Source organism: Cynocephalus volans, chromosome 3 (assembly GCF_027409185.1).
Source record: "Cynocephalus volans isolate mCynVol1 chromosome 3, mCynVol1.pri, whole genome shotgun sequence".
Taxonomy (NCBI): Eukaryota; Metazoa; Chordata; class Mammalia; order Dermoptera; family Cynocephalidae; genus Cynocephalus; species Cynocephalus volans.
The window spans coordinates 119,642,776-119,663,711 of NC_084462.1; the positions used below are offsets into that span (position 1 = coordinate 119,642,776).

Below are 20,936 nucleotides of genomic sequence, written 5' to 3' on the forward strand. Positions count from 1 at the left end.
TGTTTTTAAATTTCCTTTGTACTCTGTAGATGGAATCTAATCTAGATAATCTTAGTTGACTAAATTAGTCTAAATTAGCTTGGAAGGGTTACCAAAACAATTGTTTTGAGCAATTAACTTTTCTGCCAATAATGCTTATATTGAACAATTGGTATTTCTTAAACTTGGTTTTCAGAGCCCGTTACAACCTGTATTATTTCTAACTATATAGCCTCTGTCTCAACCAGAATATTTTGTTCACCATTCCCCTGCCTCAGTCTGTTTTGTGCTGCTATAACAGAATACTTGAGACTGGGTAATTTATAAAGAACAGCGGCTGGCTGGTTAACTCACTTGGTTAGAGACAGCATGGTGCTGATACACCAAGGTCACAGGTTTGGATCTCCTACTGGTCAGCCACCCCCCAAAAAAGAAAAAATTAAAAAGACAGAGATTTATTTCTTACAGTTCTGGAGGCTGGGAAGTCCAAGATCAAGGGACCTGCATCTGGTGAGGGCCTTCTTGCTACATCACTCCATGGCAGAAAATGAAAGGGCAAGAGAGCATATGGGGGAGAAAGAAAGAAAAGGGGGCTGACTCATCCTTTTATCAGGAACCCCCTCCCATGATAATGGCATTAGTCCATTCATGAGGGCAGAGCCTCTTAAAGATCCTCTCCTCTTAAAGATCCCACCTCTTCACACTGTTGTATTGGGTGTTAATTTTCCAACACATGAACTTGGTGGATACATTCAAACCATAGCACCCCCAAATAATGCCCAGTAATTGTATTAGATAGTTTTCTGTTGCTTAGAATACCTGAAACTGGGTAATTTATAAAGAAATGAAATTTGTTTCTTACAATTTTGGCGGCCAGGAAGTACATTGTCCAGGGCACAGATTTGGTGAGTGCCTTCTTGGAGATGCTATGGAGTCCCCATAACAATGCAGGGTATCACATAAGGAGGGCTGGGTGAGAGCGCTTGATTTTTTTTTTTTTGGCGGCTGGCTGGTATGGGGATCTGAACCCATGACCTTGATGTTGTAAGGCTTCACTCTAGCCAACTGAGCGAACCAGTCAGCTGAGAGTACTTGTTAATGTGCTCACTTGCTTTCCTTATAAAGCCACCAGTTCACATCCGTGATAATCCGTTAATCCATTAACCCATTACTCAACGAATGGATTAATCCATTCATGAGAGCACAGTCCTCATGATCCATTAACCTATTAAAGGCTCCACCTTTCAACACTACTACATTGGGAATCAATCTACCATGTGAGATTTGGAGGAAACAAACATTCAACCTAAGTCAGTAATCTGTAAGTATAATGCTTATGTAAGGCATAAGCATTTCTGTGCTTTACAATGTCTCCATTTCTGCTTGTGCCATTTCATCTTCCTCAAATTCCCTTTCATTCTCTTCTCCACTTATCCAAATTCTACACATATTTCAGGACCATATTTATATTCAACCTTTCCAATAAAGCCTGTTTTATCTACCTTAGCCTAAAATGTTTTTTCTTCCTTTGGATTTTTACAGAAATAATCACTGGCTGTTAATTGTAAACTTTTATTGCTAGTATTGAACTATTAGTTCACTAGTATTAGTGTTCTCCAGAGAAACAGAACCAATAAGGTGTGTGTGTGTGTATGTATGTGTGTAGATAGAGAAAGAGAGAGAGAAAAATAGATATTTATTATAAGGAATTGGCTCAGGCAATTATGGAGGCTGACAAATCCCAAGATTTGCAGAATAAGTTGGCAAGCTGGAGACCCAGGAGAGTCAATGGTGTAAAAGCAGTCTGAATCCCAAAGCCCTCGGGCCAATGGTATAGTTCTAGTCTGAAGGCCAGCAAGCTTGCAACCCAAGAAGAACCAATGTTTCAGTTTGAAGGCAGGAAAAAGCCTATGTCCCAGTTCGTAGACAGTCAGGCAGGAAGAATTCTCTCTTACTATTTATTTTGCTGTTGATTTTTGTGCCTTGTCTTACCAGCTAGTAGATAAGCATATTGAGGGTTGGGACTACAAATCATACTTGCTTTTTTTTTTTTTTTACATGTAGGTACATCTATATGCTTTATAAAACCATAACATTTTAGAGCTGGAAAGGGTTTTTGAGGTTATTTTAGGGTTGGAGAATCTTAAAATAAGAAGAGTAATAATACACCTCTTTCCTGGGTGCTTAGAAGAATAAAATGAAATAAGTTATGTGAAATCACTTAGCACAGTGCCCATCATATAGTCAGTGGCTCAATAGTTGCTTTTCTTTGTGCTAGAAAATTTAAGTGATTTATTAATTAAAACATTTTTTTTTTTTTTGGCTTAGCAAGAATCAAAATAGTTTGCAAAGTCCTTTAATGTGGGGAATTAGGCAATATTCCTAAAGATTTCACCTTTTTTTCCTCTTTGTTTTTTATTTAAAAATGCACATAATACATCATTCAGTTATTCACATTCACAAGTATTGTGCCAAAAAGAGAACATATTTAATTTGAGATTGTGTCATTATTTCCTCAGATTATTCGACGTGTTAAGTTTGCTGATTCATGTATAAAATTTTAATTAGGTATTCAAACATAAGGTATTGTAACCAAGTGGCAGTTTTATCTTTTGGACATGACTGTTTTGAAGCTTCAGGTTAAGGCTATACAAGCTGAAATTACAGTATCTAAATACTACTTTAATTTAAATTTAAATACTGTACTTTAGAAGTCTTCAATCATGGGAAATGAAATTGATTGTTTTCAATTATTTCTTTTTCCTTTTTAGAGTTTCTTCTTTCTTTAAGCATATCTTAAAGCATTCAAGATGGTTCTAGCAGACCTTGGAAGAAAAATAACATCAGCATTACGCTCATTGAGCAATGCCACCATTATCAATGAAGAGGTATGTAAACTATCATGTGAAATATATATGATTGTATGTCACCACTAGCATTGAGGAGGTGAATTATTAGTAATCTCTATGTTTATATTTATTTTGATGTAGGTTTAATACCGGTAGATAAAAATCTAAAACCAGATATAGTATAGTAAGTGTTTTTTATGGAGAAATCAACAACCTTACTATTATTTCAACTTTCTATAAAGAATTTCCAAAAAAAAACCCCCAAACCAAAAATGACCTTAACTTACATGTAAAAATTCCATACATTTTATCTTTTGAAAATGACTTAAATCTGGAAATGTACTTTGCTTTCTCTCTTGGCATAGACCTAAAACTTCATTATCCTGCCGCTTCTTGGCTGGACATGTACTTATCTGACTTTTTTTTTCTCTTTGACTTTTATTTAGCATTCTTCTTATAAAAGGCTGGCCTTTTCATCTTGGCTGCTTTGATTCATTTTCTCTGAAAATCCTTATTCAGTTTTTTGGAGATTTTGTAAGCTGACTTCTTATATCATATCTGAAATACTCTTCTTTCCAGCTTTATTATTTTAAGTTTAAGATATTTCTTTCTCTCATTTTTTCCCCACAGATTGTATCTCAGTGCCTTGTTAATTGAAAAAAGATGATTATATCCACAAGTACACTTTATATTTTATAGTAATGATGGAAAAATTGCTGAATTTGTTGTTAGAAGACCTTGGTTAGAGTTTTATTTTAGCCATTTAGTAGCTGTGCAATATAAATTTGGGCATGTCAACCTCAGATTTCTCAATGTAAGAAATGGGAAAATGACATTTGCCTTACAAAATGGTTTTAAGGATCAAATGAGTAATAGAGTAAAAGTACTTTTAAGTTGGAGATTTGAAAAAAAATTCTAATATTGAATTTGATAGCAACACTTTAATAAGTTAATGGAATTAAATAATTTTGAGGTCATCTTAGAGATCACCTAGTCCAACCTCTCATTTAACAGAAACAGAAAGTCAGGTTCACATGTTTGTTCATTGGAAGAACAAGAATTAGAATTTTTTTTTTCCTGATACCTCATCCAGGGCTTTTTCCATTAATTCTTATTAAATAATAAATCATAATTTAAACCATTGTTTATTCTTGTAATTCAAAATAGATAAAACAGCAGCTTTCCAAACAGTTTCCCCTGTTGTACAGCCCTTATGCTCTTTGTGTTTATAGTAGAGAAAAAGGAAACCAGGGTAGAAGTGCTTGATGGGAAGTAGAACAACAGCTGTTGCTTGAATTAGCAACTGCTCTGTTCTTGGTACAGTGCTGCTAGCACATTAACAAGAAGAAATCCTTCTTACTGAAAGATCAGTTCCAGTTTTATCAGACCCTCTTTAATGAGGGATAGAGAAATCTGATAAACCTCTGTAGAGTGTATGAAGTGAGTGGAAGGAAAGAATTCATTCAAGAAGTATTTGAGGGCCTATATTTTTGCTGGCATCAGGGATATAGCAGTGAACAAAATAGACTAAAATTCCTTCCCTCGTGGAGCTTACATTCTAGTGTGTAAGCACTTACATACATGAGCAGCTAAAACCCAATCTTTTCTTAAGACTTTCTTACAGTTTATGGCCTTTTAACCACAGTGTCTTGCAACTCAACAAACACGTGATGATAGTGAGTTATTAGTGGAGGATAGTTTCCTTTCCAACTTTATTCCTCTGCTCTGAGTGGAAATGGTAAGACTGGGTAATATTCTTCTGTCACATTTTTCTCCTTGGTAGCCCAGTTAAGAAAAAAAAATATTTTGAATATATACCACTATGTATCAGCAATGGGAGCTTGTCAATGACGTAGAAAAAATATCAATGGCAACATCTATTTGCGTAGTAACTTTCTTTGGCTTGGATATTGTTTTTATTACTATTACGTTCATATAGGAATAAAATTGTGGTAATTAATATTTGGTTATATAAAACTAAATGGGATATCTTATATGACAAAATGACTGGACAATTAATAAGCTTATGTCTCCAAAAGCTAACTGAAAAACTTTTTTTCCCTATAAGGTGATATTGTTTTATCTTTATTAAGCTATGATAATATATGATAACTGATCAATCATTGTTTTAATGTAAATGAAATATAATACACTGGTGCTTTAAATTTTTGTTATTTATTTATTTTCAGGTATTAAATGCTATGCTAAAAGAAGTATGTACAGCATTATTGGAAGCAGATGTTAATATTAAACTAGTGAAGCAACTAAGAGAAAATGTTAAGTAAGTAAAATTAATCAGGTCAAAAAGCAGTCAAAACTAAGTTTAGTTTACTGGGATCTGGAGCTAACTAGAAGAGTTTGCTATATCATGAAATATTTCTGCTGTTCAGTACTGGAAAGTGTAGAACTCATATGTTGGAAGACTGCATGTATAGTATGTTTCCATAATGATGGTTCAAAAATAACAGCTGTTGCTTGAATTAGCTCTCTTTTAATTATGGATTTTTTTCTATTTTACTACTTTTTTATTTGGATGGATTCAATTATGTATTGTATAGTATGTATTAGTATTAATAGAAAAATCTTTTAACAGTTCAGATTCTTCATAGAAAAGTGGTGCCATTTTATCCTCTTCAGGCCTAAGATGACATTAATCAGCCTCCCTCATTATTGGAGAATTGTATTCTCTTTTGTTCCCCTTTTGGTTTCTTTGTCCATATTTGAATGAAGGAGTAACGTGTGTGGTCTTAGTTATTATGTTCGTTGGGAGAGGCAATGACTGGACAGGACACACAGAGCAACACAGTCACTTTAATTAACTGCTTGAATCCCAGCCCTAATCATACTCAAGACATCTCTCCTTTTTGTATTGTTAGACTGGGAATAAATGTAGAACTGATAGCATTTAAGCATTTACAATTAGAGAAAGTAGTTTTGTTTTCTGTTACTTGTAAAGATGTGAAAAATATATAAGCTGTAACAAAAACAAATAATATTAGTACTTTGCAGTGATATGAAGACAAATCAATATTTATCCTTTTAAGTAAAAGCCTTGAAAAACTAATCAAAGTCTTATGTCTAATATTTCATGGTATAGACTTATGAATCTGTAGTAATTATATGCATGTTAATTATATGATATATAATATATAATATACATCTATTAATTATATATATTATACATCATATATCTGTGTTAATGTGGATTATTGAATATTCTGGGGAAGAAGCTTTGTTTTTTAGAGTGTCTTAACAGACTTTTCTCTTTCCTACCCTGTACACCATCATGAAGGTCTGCTATTGATCTTGAAGAGATGGCATCTGGTCTTAACAAAAGAAAAATGATTCAGCATGCTGTATTTAAAGAACTTGTGAAGGTAAAGTATATCAAGATTATGCTGTGATTCTACTTTCAGTGGATTAAAATACCCTAGCACCTCAAACAAATACTACTTAAGAATCCTTCTTAATAAGTTTTTATGGAATATTCATCTGTTTTAAAATATTAATTGAAGGATTATTAACTTTTCTAAAATGATCTGTTTTTATTGTATTTCTTTACTGAGTACAGAATTCTGAGTACAGATATGAAGGCCAGTACTATTTCTGCAAAAAATGCCAAAGCCAAGTTGCAAAGAATAAAACTTCATTACAGATTAGTTAATGGAAGGACCTCTCCAAGATTTGCCTCTTTTTATATCAAGTATTGCCTAGTGATGTTCCTACTTTGGTATAGGAAAGTCACACTTAGCAAGTATTTTTTTCTACACTGTTCATTGTGTAAAGAATTCTCTTTGAAAAAACCAAATATCCCGGATCTTGCCTTGATTATGAGCAGTTTTGAATTAGCGAAGTTTTATCTTCAAGTAGTAAATTTAGTCTATTGCCCTGACACATTAGAACTCTTATTGCTGCTGCCATTATGCAAATTATTGTGAAAATCTTAGACCTTTAAAAATATATATATGGGTCTGATGATAGGAAAAAAAGGAGGAAAGTGTTAATGAAAATTTTTTTAGAGCAATAGGTATTCACCAGTTGTCTACTATTATTTTTTCCTACTTTGTATGAATATTTTCATTTATTCTTTTGGTACCAACAGCACTGATAGGTATTTTGAAAAAGTCCAGTATTTCAGATGATAAATTCATTTGAGTTTGGTCAACTACACTAACAACAACAAAAAGGAAATTCAGGCCTAAAAGAGGTCAGAGAATTTATCTAGTTCATGATTCTCAGTTTGCAGTTGAGAAAAGTGAGATAGTTTATGGCAGACCCAGGTCTGATCTCCAAACTCCTGGTGTATGACTCCTCGAATTATTTCCAGATTGCTTTTCATTTAGTGCCTGAAGTCAGCACAGGGTGAGTGGAAATTTTTATTGTTGGGGGTTTGTATCTGTCGGCAATTCTGGAGCATTGGGTGCTTTATTAAGAAGCATTTATTGAGTATCTGCTTTATTCCAGGCAGTATGCCAAATGCTGTTGACAGCAGAGATGAATAAGACTGGTCCTTATACTCTGTAGCTTATGGTCTAGAGCAGTGGTGTACAAAGCAAGATCACAATTATTTTCATAATAGTAAGGCACTGTTTGCCTTTTTTACTGTGTTGATACTTGCACTGATAGTGCAAAATCAATGGCAGGTTAAACTCCCCAGCATGAATCAAGGCATTGGAACCGAACTAGACTAGTAGTCATCGTACACGTTATTGCCGCACACTTGAGGTTAAAAAAAAGAAATGCCAGTTTCACTTAAGAATGTCCTTGATGAATCAGTAGAAATTAGTAACTGTATTAAATCTTGACCCTTCAGTATACATGTCTCTTTAAGATACTGTGTGATAAAATGGGAAGTATGCATAAAACCCTTCTGTTGCATGCTAAAATTTCTTGGGTGTCTTGAGGAAGCACATGTGTTATTATTTCATTGCAAGCTGAGCTAGCTGCCTGTTTTCACAGAGCACCATTTTTATGTGAACGATCAGCAGACATATAATCTGTGGTTATTAAAACTTGGGTATTTGGCAGACATTTTCTCTAAAGTAAGTGAAGTGAGCCTGTCACTTTAAGGAAAATAATTGACAATATTGTGGCCAGTGATAAAATTCAAGGCTTCAAGTATAAACTAGGACCTTGTATCTCCACCATGAGTTTGACAGTATTCCACTACTTTTCTGATGAGGTTAGTATTGATATTAACAAATAAAAGTTCTCTGATGTCATGTGGTGAAATGTGTCAGTAATGGGAGGACTGCCTAAATCAGTGAACCAATATTTTCTAAATGATTAATGAATGATGTTATAAAATTGTGCACCAGTATAATATCCATTCAAAGTGCAAGATAGAATCACAGATTTTAATGTAACAGAATATGAAAATTTATATAGTATCAGATTCCACATTGCAGCTAACCTTTACGAACGACAATGATTATAAAGGAATTGTAAAAACAAAGTTGAAAACCGCTGTTCTCAAGAGTGGGAGGAGGAGAAGATAGATTTATAAAATAATTATTCAGTAAAACATATATGTTCCAAATAATGGGTTCATAGGGAGCTGAGTGATTCTGCTATGAAATGTAGAAAATGGATAAGAATATAGGGTAGCATCAGTGTACAGAAAGGGTCTAGGAGGGAGGGGAGTGGATTTATGTTTAAGACAGATTTTGCCTGTTTCAGAAGTCTGCCTAAGGCTAGGCCTATACCTGAGAAAGGCATAAGAAAATGTATTTTCTTTTCCCCTCTTCTCTACCACATGTCTTTCCTCGAAATTCAGATATAATATGGATTATATAACCTTTATGGTATTGTCTAGGGTGGGCTTTGCAAACTTTGACATAAAGGTTTAGGCTTTGTGGGCCACATGGGCTCTATTTCAACTACTCAGCTCTGCTATTGTGGTGCAAAAGTAGTAAATGAATGAGTGTGGCTGTGTTCCACTGAAATTTTTTTTGAACATAGTTTGCCAACCCCTGGTCTAGGACATTAACTACTATTATGGTTTTATTACCATATGGAGATATGTGTTTCAAGCTCCAAACAACTGACTCACAATTGAAATATTATTTTAAGTAAACTTTTAAAATGCCCCATGCTTGTTAATTTGGGGAGTATTCCAATATGAATCTTAATTGTCCACTGGCTGTCATAACATTGGTGATTATTTTTTATAGTAGATCTTTGGCACTGGAGAATTTAATATTTGGCCTGGAAAGTCTTCCACATGTAATTTGTAATTTTGCTAATAAATAAACATTTGTTAAATTGTACATGGACATAAGTACTATCCAATATGGTAGCCACTACCACGTATGGTTATTGAACACTTGTAATGTGGCTAGTCCAAATTGAGGTGTGCTTTATGTATAAAATACTTTACACATGAGATTTGAAGCCTTAGTATGGGCAAAGGAATGTATAATATCTCATTATCTTTTTATATAGATTACATGTTGAAATGATGATATTTTGAATATATTAGGTTAAGTAAAATGTTAAAATTAATGTCAGTTTTTTTTAATGTTACTACTAGAAATTTTTTAATTCCTATGTGACCTGCACATATAGTTTTGTATTATATTTCTGCAGCACTGGTGTGAATTGCTCCTTTGGCTCAAACTTGGTCTCACGTTTTATTTCACACTCCAGTTTATTCTAAAAAATGTTTTGAGATCCTTATCTCTGAATTGATTTGGGAGAATAGGCTTGATTATGACTCTACAATACATTATTTTGTATTCTTAAATTTCACTCTGTGTACAAAGGGGAATAATAGAGTTGTCTTAAAATGGCAGGATTATAGTGGCTTTTATTTTATTCATTCATTCATTCATTCATTCATTCATTCATTCATTCATTTGGTGGCTGGCAGGTACAGGGATCTGAACCCTTGACACCTGTGCTCTAACCAGCTGAGCTAATTGGCCAGCCGTATTGTGGCTTTTATATGAATATGTCCTGAAATTATTTTTATAATTTAGAAATTGTGAGGGGAGAGGTTTTGAATGTAAGCATATGTTAGCCTGACTTTATTTTTATTTTATTTTTGGCATGTAGCTTGTAGATCCTGGAGTTAAAGCATGGACACCCACTAAAGGAAAACAGAATGTGATCATGTTTGTTGGATTGCAAGGGAGTGGTAAAACAACAACATGTTCAAAGGTAAATTATACCTAATTAAAAAGAAAAAGTCATATAGGAGGTTTGTTTGTATAAACCAAGTTTTGTGTTAAAGCCAGGCTTTATAATACTGTTGCTTTACAATTTTGTGTTACTTGATGTACCTATTATGTTTTTGTAATAGTTTGTAGGATTGGAAGAGGAAATTTCATAGTCTCTTGTGATTGCTTTTTTAAGAATGGTAGACTTCTATAGAACTATGCTATTTCTTTTATTAAAAAAAGACTGTTCTATACTTTAAGGAAGTGAGTATATGATTTTTGGAAAAGAGAATGTGGAAATTTTACCTTAAGTTCTATAGCTCAAGATTCCCTTTTCAGTGTCTCACCCAGCATAATACAGATCTTCATTTTGCATATCCTCATACTAATTTTTAATTCATTGTACCACTCATTTTCCAGGATTCGGTACCTCAATGTTATCAGATTTTTTTTTTTTTTCCTATAAGCTTCAACTATGTTATAGTTTATGGGGGGAAAAAAGACAAGATTATTTTTAGAGGGTTTTGTTATTGTTTGTTTTTGTTAACATTAATAGTAGTTAATGTTTTTTTATTATGGTTATTGGCTACTTGATTATTTTATATCCTTTGAATATGACTATGATAATTAGAATTTAAACTCTTTAAGAAATTTGCTGTATTAAAAAATCTTTGGGGCTTCCAGTCAAGATGGCAGAATAGACAGTCCCCAGCATCACTCTCTCCCAGAAATCAATCAATTTACAGCTATAAAAAAGCAACAACAGCCAAGCTGGAGCCTCTAGAGCTCAGGGGAAGAGGAGTAGAGACCTACAGAGTGCATGATGGTGGGAGAAGCCACGATGAGAGAAAGAAAAAAACCATTCAGACCATTTCATGCCTCGGTTGCTTTAAGGCTGGAGCTATTGAGTGCACAGAGCAGGAGCTGGCAAAAGCCACAGCTGTGCCCTTTGGATGAAGTAGCTTGGAGGTGGCAGGGGAGAAGAGGGTCTTGGTGGCCACCAGGGCAGCAAGACAACTAATAGGTTTCCTGTGGACCCACATAGGAGTGAGGAGCCAGAACACCTGAAAAAAGGAGACACTCAGAGGCCGGTGAGTCATTGCAAGGGACTGGTGCACAGCCTGCCCCATGAGAAGTATTTGCAGCATGGGCAGTGGGGGAGATGCGCCCACCAGGGGAATATGGGGGCACAGCAAGGACAGCTGACTGGCACCCCAATCAGTGAAGAACAACTCAGAGGAGATTGGTCAGGAATATAGAATTGCATGCGGTGCAGTTTGATGAAACAGCTCAGGCCCAGACCAGAGTTTCTGTATAACCCAGGTGCAGTGGGTCTCTGGAGAGCTGGAAGTACCTATAAAGTCAACCATAAAACCCGAGCTGCACAGAAAGCCTTCCCTAGGGAATCAGCAGCACAGCAGCAATTTAGCTAAACCACACAGCTCAAGTACTGGTCCCCACAGGAAGTACTCCCATTTTAGAAGTAAGCAAAGGACAAAAAATTAGTTCCAGCCCAGGCATGCTGTCAGCACCTCGGGCCGCATGGGGCCCTGAGGTATGGAGCTGGGGACCGGACCCCCCTTCCACAACCAGGCACTCCGCCAGCACCTCGGGGCCCGCCTGGGGATCTGAGGCATGGAGTCAGGGACCAGCCCCCCACCCCCACCACCAGGCACACCGCTGGCACCAAGGAGCATGCCAAAAACATCACCTTCATGTGGGTAGCCCACCACAATAACCATGGCTGCTATGAAAGTAGCTAGATGCCACAACCACCGTGCAGATGGTCCACCAGCTGCTGGAGTGCATTGAAACAAGGAGAGTCACCAGCAGAGATCAAAGAAAAGAAGAGGATGTCTCTCTTCACAAAGCCCGTTCTAGAGTGGTAGAAGAAGCATCTGCTCTACGGTAGTATTGGGGAACCTGAAAACATCAGCATTGGACAGATCATCTAGGCAACAAATCAACAAAGTAACCATTACTCTTTCAGAAGGAGTGAAGAAATCTAGGGTTAATGGGGGGAGGAGGGAGGGAGAGGGGTATAAGGAGAGATTGGACAAGGGGCATAAAGAATAAGTATGATTTGTAACAATATATATGCTAGTAATATTGATTTGGTCAACATTGAACCCCCAAAATATGTATAATCAATTATAATTCAATAAAAAAAAATAAAGAAAAATACATGGTGGAAAAACTGAGGAAATCAAGTAAAGTCTACAGTTTAGTTAATGGTAATGTACTAAGATTAATTTCTTAGTTTTGACAAATGTGCCATGATATATAAAATGATACATGGGAGAAGCCGGTGAGGGATAGTCAGGGACTCTTTTGACTATCTTTGCAACTTTTTTGTAAATCCAAAATTATTCCAAAAGAAAAAGTTTACTTTTAAAAAGGAAAAAAAAAAAATCTTTAACAATATTACTTTCAGGAGAATTATGAGCAGTTTTACTTTAGGTAAATAATAAGGATAAATAGAAGAAATTGTGCATATAATTTATTATATTTTATGATATATTTTTTAAATCTTTTTTTCGCAGTTAGCATATTATTACCAGAGGAAAGGTTGGAAGACCTGTTTGATATGTGCAGACACATTCAGAGCAGGTAATGTGTTGAAATTTAGAAATTGTTTTCTGTAATTTTATTTTCAAGTTTGAGATTCATTAATTCTTTATCTCCTAGGGGCTTTTGACCAACTAAAACAGAATGCTACCAAAGCAAGAATTCCATTCTATGGAAGGTAGATAACTATTTCTTATTTTGTTTCCTTTTTACTGCCTGTTCTTTTTTTTTCTTTCTTTTTCTGTTTTTTATTTTGAGACTTAAATGCCTCATCTCTGTCTGACGCACGCGCGCGCGCGCGTGCGTGTCCCCCCGATATGGGGTCTGAAACTGTGACCGTACTGTTATAAGGCTAACCAACTGAGGTAACAAACCATCCTGCCGGACTTTATTTTATGCTATCTGGTTACATTTTAACATATATTTATAATCCTTTCTTGAACAAAGTAGGGGTGTAATTAATAAATTATCTCTTTAAATAATTTAATTTAATTTTAATTTATCAATATACAATGTAGTTGATTTTTGTGTCCCTTAACCAATTCCTCTTTCCCCCTTCCCTAAGTATCTTGTATTACTATAATCTGATCCTTCTGATCCAGCCTGGTAAATCAGAGTGGACATTGTTTAGTTCATGACTCTGCCTGTACTTATTGTCCTGCCTAGCATGCTTTCCTATCTCATTCTGCTTCTGGTGAATTCTGGAATTCACACTGGTAAATGTCACAGGATAAGTTTCTTTAGTATGTATCATATAAAAACATTTGGATTTGATCACCCTAAAATGGCTTATATTCTTTAGTTACCTCAGGTAGAGATTCTGATCATTGCTATCCCTTACTCGATACATTATTATTCTATTAGGTAATCTGTACATCTTAGAATGATTAATTTAAAGAATCAAGTCTGGATTGAATTTAGAAGTACTTATTTGAGGGACTTTTTACTTAGAAGGACTTCTACTTTTTGGCTGGCCAGAAAAGCTAGTGAACTTTGGCTATGATATGTTCTTTATTTAGTTTTTTTTTTTTTTTCTTTCAGTCATGTTTTTTAATGATCATTTCTAACAGATAAATAAAAGAATAATGTTAGGAATTTTTTTTAGGATAAAAATGATTTCTAATATAGTTTTAAACATTAGAGCTAATAAACATTTTTTTTTGGTTCAGGGGTATGAACCCATGACCTTGGTGTTACCAGCACCACACTTTCCCAAGTGAGCTAACAACAGTTATATTTTTAAGGCTTACAATTTGCACATGATATAATTTAGTTGATAATTACTTAACTATTGTCCAAAGCCAGAGGGGCCCACTAATTTTTAACCAGTATTCTCAATATCAGAGTGTGTCATAGCATTTCAAAGAAACATTTATGTACTAATTATAATGGCTATATTTTTAGTACCAAGAAATTGGAAAAACCTTAAATGTCCACAGCAAGGCATTTATTTAATATAGGATAATATAGCTATCTAATGGAATGCTGTATTGTATAACCATAAAGTTATATTTTAGAAATATTTAATAATTTGTTTAACAAGAGTATTTAATGGTTTTATAAAGTGCTTACAAAAAGGCAAAATGGAAAAACAGGTATTAAACACTATGTAACGTGAGTTCAATTATTAAAGAAGATGTAAAAAAAATTTGAAGGAAACACAACTCATTCAAAAAAGATGCAGTGGGATCATACAGGGTTTTGTAATTAGAAAATTGGATAGTGCTTTATGCTGCTCTAGAAGTAGATTTCGATACTTAATACTTACTAGATTTTATTCCTTTAAATTAAAATTGCAATGATTTTGGCTTTTTCAGAATAGATTAAAGGTATAGACTAACAATTTTCAAATTAATATTTGGAAGTTTTCCTATTGTTTTTGTTAAATCATTTGTCCACGTTAAATAGCTATACAGAAATGGATCCCGTTATCATTGCTTCTGAAGGAGTGGAGAAATTCAAAAATGAAAATTTTGAAATTATTATTGTTGATACAAGTGGCCGTCACAAACAAGAAGACTCTTTGTTTGAAGAAATGCTTCAAGTTGCTAATGCTATTGTAAGTAGCTTTTGATGTAACTAAGGACTTAGTTTAATTTAATCATAAAACCTGATTGAGTTTTATGTTCTATATAAATTACTCCTTGCCTGTAAGGCAAATTTCAAGTAATTTATTTCTGTTTTAGGCACCTTTATTTGTATAGTGAGGACTTAATCTCATCATTTTTGATCTCTGTTAAATATGAAATTTTCATGAGTATCAAAAAATAATTTACTTTCTCTTTTAATCATCCTCAGTATATATTAGAAAAAAGTAGCAAATGAAAACTTTAAGAATTAACCTTTAATGTCTTTTAAATTTTTTTTCTGTAAATTATTTGAGTTCAATTAGAAACATTTACTTTAGATGAATTTTGAATGTTTTTCAAAATAAAGCATTTAAGAATATTAATCATTTAATGTCTCTCCTTTAAAATTGTGATGGAAGTAACTTGGGGAGAAGAAGCAGTTTATATAGATACCTGTAGAGTATATTAGAAACCCATGTTTTACGATTGGGTTTTGGCAGTAATTCTTTGGTTACCGGTTAGTGCTAATAAATTAATTTTTCAGTTATGCTGTTATTTTGACTGAGTTGAACAGATCTATGGGAAGTAGTCTCAGTCTATTTTATTCATTTTGGTTTCAGTATATACTCTTCTACTTTGATTTTTCTGATTTACTTTTGCTCTTTCTTTGCTTAGAATGCCATTTTTCCAAATTTTTGCATAACTTTTTTCTATTTGTTCAGGCCTCAGCTCAAATGTTACCTCCAGAGAGGCCTTTCCTGACTACCCTACCTAAAGATGTCTTCCACACTTCAGAACTGATATTCTGTATCCCTTTTTAGTTGTACATCTGAAATGTTTATTTGCCTATTTATTATGTGTTTCCTTTGGCCAGAATGTGAGTTCCATGAAGACAAGGATTTTCTTATTTACCTCTGTCCTGAGGACCTAGATGTTACCTAATACATAGTACTCCCTCAACAAATATTTATTGATTGAATAATTATTTATAGTTAATATTGTTCTCTAGCTTTTAATGATGAAATTTGCTTAAGATCAGTAAAAATATGTATCTTTTCTACTTAAACTTTCTAGCAACCTGATAACATTGTTTATGTGATGGATGCCTCCATTGGGCAGGCTTGTGAAGCCCAGGCTAAGGCTTTTAAAGATAAAGTAGATGTAGCCTCGGTAATAGTGACAAAACTTGATGGTCATGCAAAAGGAGGTGGTGCACTCAGTGCGTGAGTATCACTGATGTTATCGTCCTATGTCTTGGGGTTAAGTGAGGTGCGTGTGTACTTGTAGCTTTCTTATTGATCATTTAAAATATATTCCAATAGTGGGCCTAATATGGTCTATAAAAGAAGTTTAGGGCCGAGCCCGTAGCGCACTTGGTAGAGTGCTGCGCTGGCAGCGCGGCGACGCTCCCGCCGCGGGTTCGGATCCTATATAGGACTGACCGTGCACTCACTGGCTGAGTGCCGGTCACGAAAAAAACGACAAACAAATAAATAAAAAAAAAAAAAAAAAAGAAGTTTAAATAGAAATAGAATTTTGGAGCCTCTGTGATATAGCTCTAACTAATGAAAGGAAACTTGAATTTTGTTCCTTCGTCTAACTTTGAAAATTTGCTGGAAATTTGTTTTCTTTTTTGAGTTTATTTTATATATATATATATATTTTTGTTGTTGTTGCAGAGTTGCTGCCACAAAAAGTCCAATTATTTTCATTGGTACAGGGGAACATATAGATGACTTTGAGCCTTTCAAAACACAGCCTTTTATCAGCAAACTTCTTGGTATGTATAGTGGCAAGATACAGAAAAATCTCCATGAGATCAGTATGGATCTTTCGGACAGATTAGGATTTTAATCCTTTCCTCTGGTTTAGGAAAATCATTTCCTTCTGTGATTTATCTTCCTCACCTGCAATGCAGTAGGGATGATGGTTATCTGCTTTGTGTGGTTAGAGTAGTAAAATACGCTATTAGATGGAAAGTTCTTTGGGAAAGTTTTAGAGCACAATGCAGAAATCTGTGGTTGTAGTAATAGCAGTTGTAATGGCAGTAAAACTTTTCTAATGTCTCAAGGTGGTATAGTTAGAGAGCATGGAATTTGGAGGAAAGCCCTGGGCTGGAGTCCCTGCTTTGTCACTTCTTTGCTGCTGCTTAACCTCTCTATCTTTAGTTTTCTCATCTGCAAAGTGTAGTAAGAATACCTAACCTGCTTACCTCATGAGGTTATTATGTATGTATGTGTTTTTTTGTGTAGTGTAAAGCAACGTATACTGTTATTTGGTTAATATTTCTTTTTTGGGTCTTATAGGTATGGGTGATATTGAAGGACTGATAGATAAAGTCAACGAGTTGAAGTTGGATGACAATGAAGCACTTATAGAGAAGTTGAAACATGGTATGTGAATGGCAAAAAAGCATTTGATCTCAGATATCTCCCTTGATTTCTTTTTGATAAGGCTATTATTAGTTTGAAATGATAATTTCTATTATTAGAGTCAATTTTTCAAGTGTTCATTATTTTAGATGAATTTATATGCAAATCATTATAAATCTCAGACATCTGAGCAGTTACAGAATCAAGTATTCTTATTTTCTTTCTTGTAATCACATTACCTTAGGGTTAAAATCAAGGCTTTCATTGAGTTCCTTGAAGTAAAACAGGTTAAAAGCAAGTTAGAACACACTCCTCTAATCTGTTTCTTTTCTTATACATTATATATATTACAAAATATATAAAAAGTTTAAAAGGATGAGATTAAATACACACACGCACACACATGCAGACATTTTCTTCACTCCCCATGAAAGGCCACTCCTATGGAGAAGTATATATCACTGGATTTGTATCTCTGATATATTTTTTAGCTGTGTAACTTTTTGTAATCTCTTAGTCTCAATTTCAAAAAAAGCAGATAGTACTAACTACTTTATGTGGTTGTGAAGATTACTTTAGCTGATGCGTGGAAAATGTCCAGCACATTATAAGTTCTCAACATATATTATTATTGATCATTCCAGTTTTTCTTAGAATGATCTTTTCCCTTAATTCCTGTGGCTGCTTACTGCTCTTCCTCTTTGCTTTTTCTCGCTCATCTTGTCAGGTACTTGTGCTTTTACCTCTCTCTTACATGTTAGTGTTTTTCAGGGATTATTCTAGGTCATCTTCTTTCTCTGGAGCTTCAGCCTCATATATCAGTATGTTTACTACTCTATTCTTAGATGTTCCATAGATACTTCAAATTCATCATATTCTTATTTTTCCCATCCTAACCTCCCACCCCATTGTTATCATCAATCAATGTTAACATCATTTGTGTTGTTGCCAGAGTCAGAAACTTGGGTGGTGGTGTTGATTCTTATTTCTTCCTCACCCTGCACACTTCTTTCCCCATCAATCAACTAGTCCTAGTGATTCTACCTCCTAAATATCTCCATTCCACCCCCTTCTCTGCAGCTGCCCTGCAACTATGCTAATTCATCTCTTAGATGAATTATTGTAAGATTCAATAGATCCTAGATTGCTTATTGTAAGTCTTTTAATGGATCTTCCAGCTTCCTGGGCTCTTCCCTTTGATCTATTTTTTATACCACAGGCACAATGATCTTTCAGAAATACAAATTTGATGCCATTACTACCCTTCTTAAAATCCTTCAGTGGCCTCCTATTCCCTTTTGAACGTTTTTAAATGATTCTGCTGTCTAGCCTACATCTTCTAAGTTTTGGCATTGTTCTTAGCATTCTGTATGCCAGCCATGCTGAACTTCTTTCCATTTCTCAAATATACTTTACTGTCTCTCACCTCTGGGCTTTTGCCTTTGCTAGTCTTTCTGCCTGTTGGATATATTCTCTCTTCTTCCTACCTTTACCCTCCTCTCCACTGGCCAAGCTGGCTAACACCTACTCCTACTTCATATCTCTCCTTAAATGTTCTTCTTCAGGGACATTTTACATGATCCCTAGACTGTTAGAACCCTCTGATACATGTTTCCATCACATCCCATAGTTAATTGTTGTATTATGCATCACAATTATTTGATGTCTGTCTTCCCTGCTTGAAGGTGAAGGTAGGGTCCATAGCTGTGTTCTTCATCTTTTATGTTCATAGGACCTACTGCAGTGTCTGGCACAAGTAGGTTTTAAGTAAATATTTATTGAATGAATGAATTTATCCTTCATTGCCTGATTCTTTTTCCCTGCCTTCCTCTATCTTGATAACCCTAGCACTGCTTCTATTACCACTACCAAGCTGGGTGGTATATTCCTAGTCTGTCTACTTACTGACTCCTGGCTCTCTCCCTATGTCTCTGCATTTTTGCTTCTTCTCCTAATAGTCTACTCATTTCTTAGGTCACCAAGGGCCTTCTCATTTCCAAATGTAATGACCTTTCTATTTTTAAACTCTTCACTTGAGTTCCATGACAGTGGATTTCCTATATTATCATAGCTTCCATTATCACTTTTGTATAATTGGCTAAATGTGTATTTCAGCCTTAACCCTCCCTTCCACTGTTTAATTCTGTATTCCTAGCTGCCTTCTATAACATTTCTTTTACAATATTGTACTATCATTTCAAATTCAGAATGACTGAAGCCAAGTACCTTTTCTATTTTTGTCTTAGGACATAAATAGATTAATACTCTTTCTCCTTTGCCTTCTTCCCTCTCTCTTTGTAATTGAGGTTAATTTACATACAATGAAATGCTTGAATCCTAAGGATATCATTCCATCTTTTTTGACAAATGCCCAATAACCCACATCCTATGAAGAAACAGAACACTTCCATTACTCTAGAAAGTTTGCTTGTGCTCCTTCCCAGTAATACTTCATATTGTAGAAATCCTAGAGTATGTTTCCCCCCACCCCCAGTCTGGTTTCTTTAACTCAGCATAATATTTTTGATATTCATTCATGTAGTTGTATGTATTTGTAAGTTTGTTCTTTTTATTGCTGAGTAGTATTTCATCCACAGTCTGTTTTTCTATTCATGGACAGCTAAGCTATTTAAGAAATTCCAGATAATCTTGTAAAGTGTTTTTGTTATTTTACATTCTCACCAGTAGTATATGGGAGTTCTACTTGCTCCACATCCTCTTTAACTTTTGGTGTTATCAAGCTTTCTGGTTTTAGTCATCCTACTTGTTGTAGTTTGTGTGCCTTGTTTTCAAGTTTCTCGTGAGTTTGTGTATGTCCATCTTCTCTGACAGAATATAAGCTTCTCTAGGATAGGATCTATGTGTCTATTCTCCATAGGATTCATTCTATCATCTTGCACATAGTAACTGCCCAGTGAATATTTATGGTTGGATATTTTATAAGTAAGTGTGCATCACGATGAATCCATAATTAAGGAACAGATTAGTTTTATTGAATGGAAATGTACATTCTCTAATATATCTGAATCATTTATATTGTATTTCAGGTCAGTTTACGTTGCGAGACATGTATGAACAATTTCAAAATATCATGAAAATGGGCCCCTTCAGCCAGATCTTGGTTAGTTGTCCTTAAACGTTTCCTAGTACCTTTTGTTTTTCATTAAAATTTTTAAGAAAGATACACTTGCTTTAATTATTTTTGATATTTGTGTAAATATTATTTTAATACTTAGTGTCAATATGAAAGCCAATAGTTATATGTGGACATTTAATCTTAAACTATTGCTGACTTTATGTTTCAATCTATTTTAGGGGATGATTCCTGGTTTTGGAACAGATTTTATGAGCAAAGGAAATGAACAGGAGTCAATGGCAAGGCTAAAGAAATTAATGACAATAATGGACAGTATGAATGATCAAGGTAAGGTGGTAGATGACTTGACTTTGGGGACATTGTTCTGAATATAGAAAGTTGAGAATTGCACAGTGTTCCTGTGGACAATATGGGGGAAAATTTAGAGTGAAAGATTATTTTTAGGTAGATTTGTAGTAGCTTAAAAGCTCTTACTCAAACGGTTATGATTGACTTCATCACTGAATGAAACATCTTTACAGTGCTTCTCCAAATGAGTTCCCAGGAAAGAAACACTAGTTCTCCATGATGTTGATAGAAATAATTTAGAAGGGGAAATCTCTAGTCAAATTTGAGGGAATGCTGGGTTTAAAAGGTTAAATAATTTTATTTATTATAAGTCTCTTCAGAGCTTTAATATGCTAACATACATTGGGAATGCGTACAAACTTCTTTTGCTGTGAAATACTCAAGGTTTCAGTCTTCTCCAGAAGTGTAGTGCTCGATCTCTAATCTTCTATTATCACTACCTCCTGTTCTTCCAGGTCTTTTACCTGGTCCTGAGTCTGTTAGCATTTCTAGTC

The 20,936-nt window shown here is 34.6% G+C and overlaps 1 protein-coding gene across 3 annotated transcripts in view; it reads left to right on the forward strand.

The window, feature by feature from the left end:
* LOC134371803 (signal recognition particle subunit SRP54) overlaps positions 1–20,936 on the forward strand; it is a 67,281-nt gene that overhangs the window by 8,528 nt on the left and 37,817 nt on the right. For all 3 annotated transcript variants that reach the window (XM_063088654.1, XM_063088649.1, XM_063088648.1), the window contains 12 exons: positions 2,751–2,867; positions 5,018–5,109; positions 6,121–6,205; positions 9,885–9,989; positions 12,532–12,598; positions 12,677–12,734; positions 14,465–14,615; positions 15,700–15,848; positions 16,305–16,405; positions 16,932–17,018; positions 20,045–20,118; positions 20,313–20,421. In XM_063088654.1, the coding sequence (XP_062944724.1) occupies positions 2,790–2,867; positions 5,018–5,109; positions 6,121–6,205; positions 9,885–9,989; positions 12,532–12,598; positions 12,677–12,734; positions 14,465–14,615; positions 15,700–15,848; positions 16,305–16,405; positions 16,932–17,018; positions 20,045–20,118; positions 20,313–20,421 (1,156 nt within the window). In that variant the 5' untranslated portion in view covers positions 2,751–2,789. The remainder of the gene's footprint in view (positions 1–2,750; positions 2,868–5,017; positions 5,110–6,120; positions 6,206–9,884; positions 9,990–12,531; positions 12,599–12,676; positions 12,735–14,464; positions 14,616–15,699; positions 15,849–16,304; positions 16,406–16,931; positions 17,019–20,044; positions 20,119–20,312; positions 20,422–20,936) is intronic.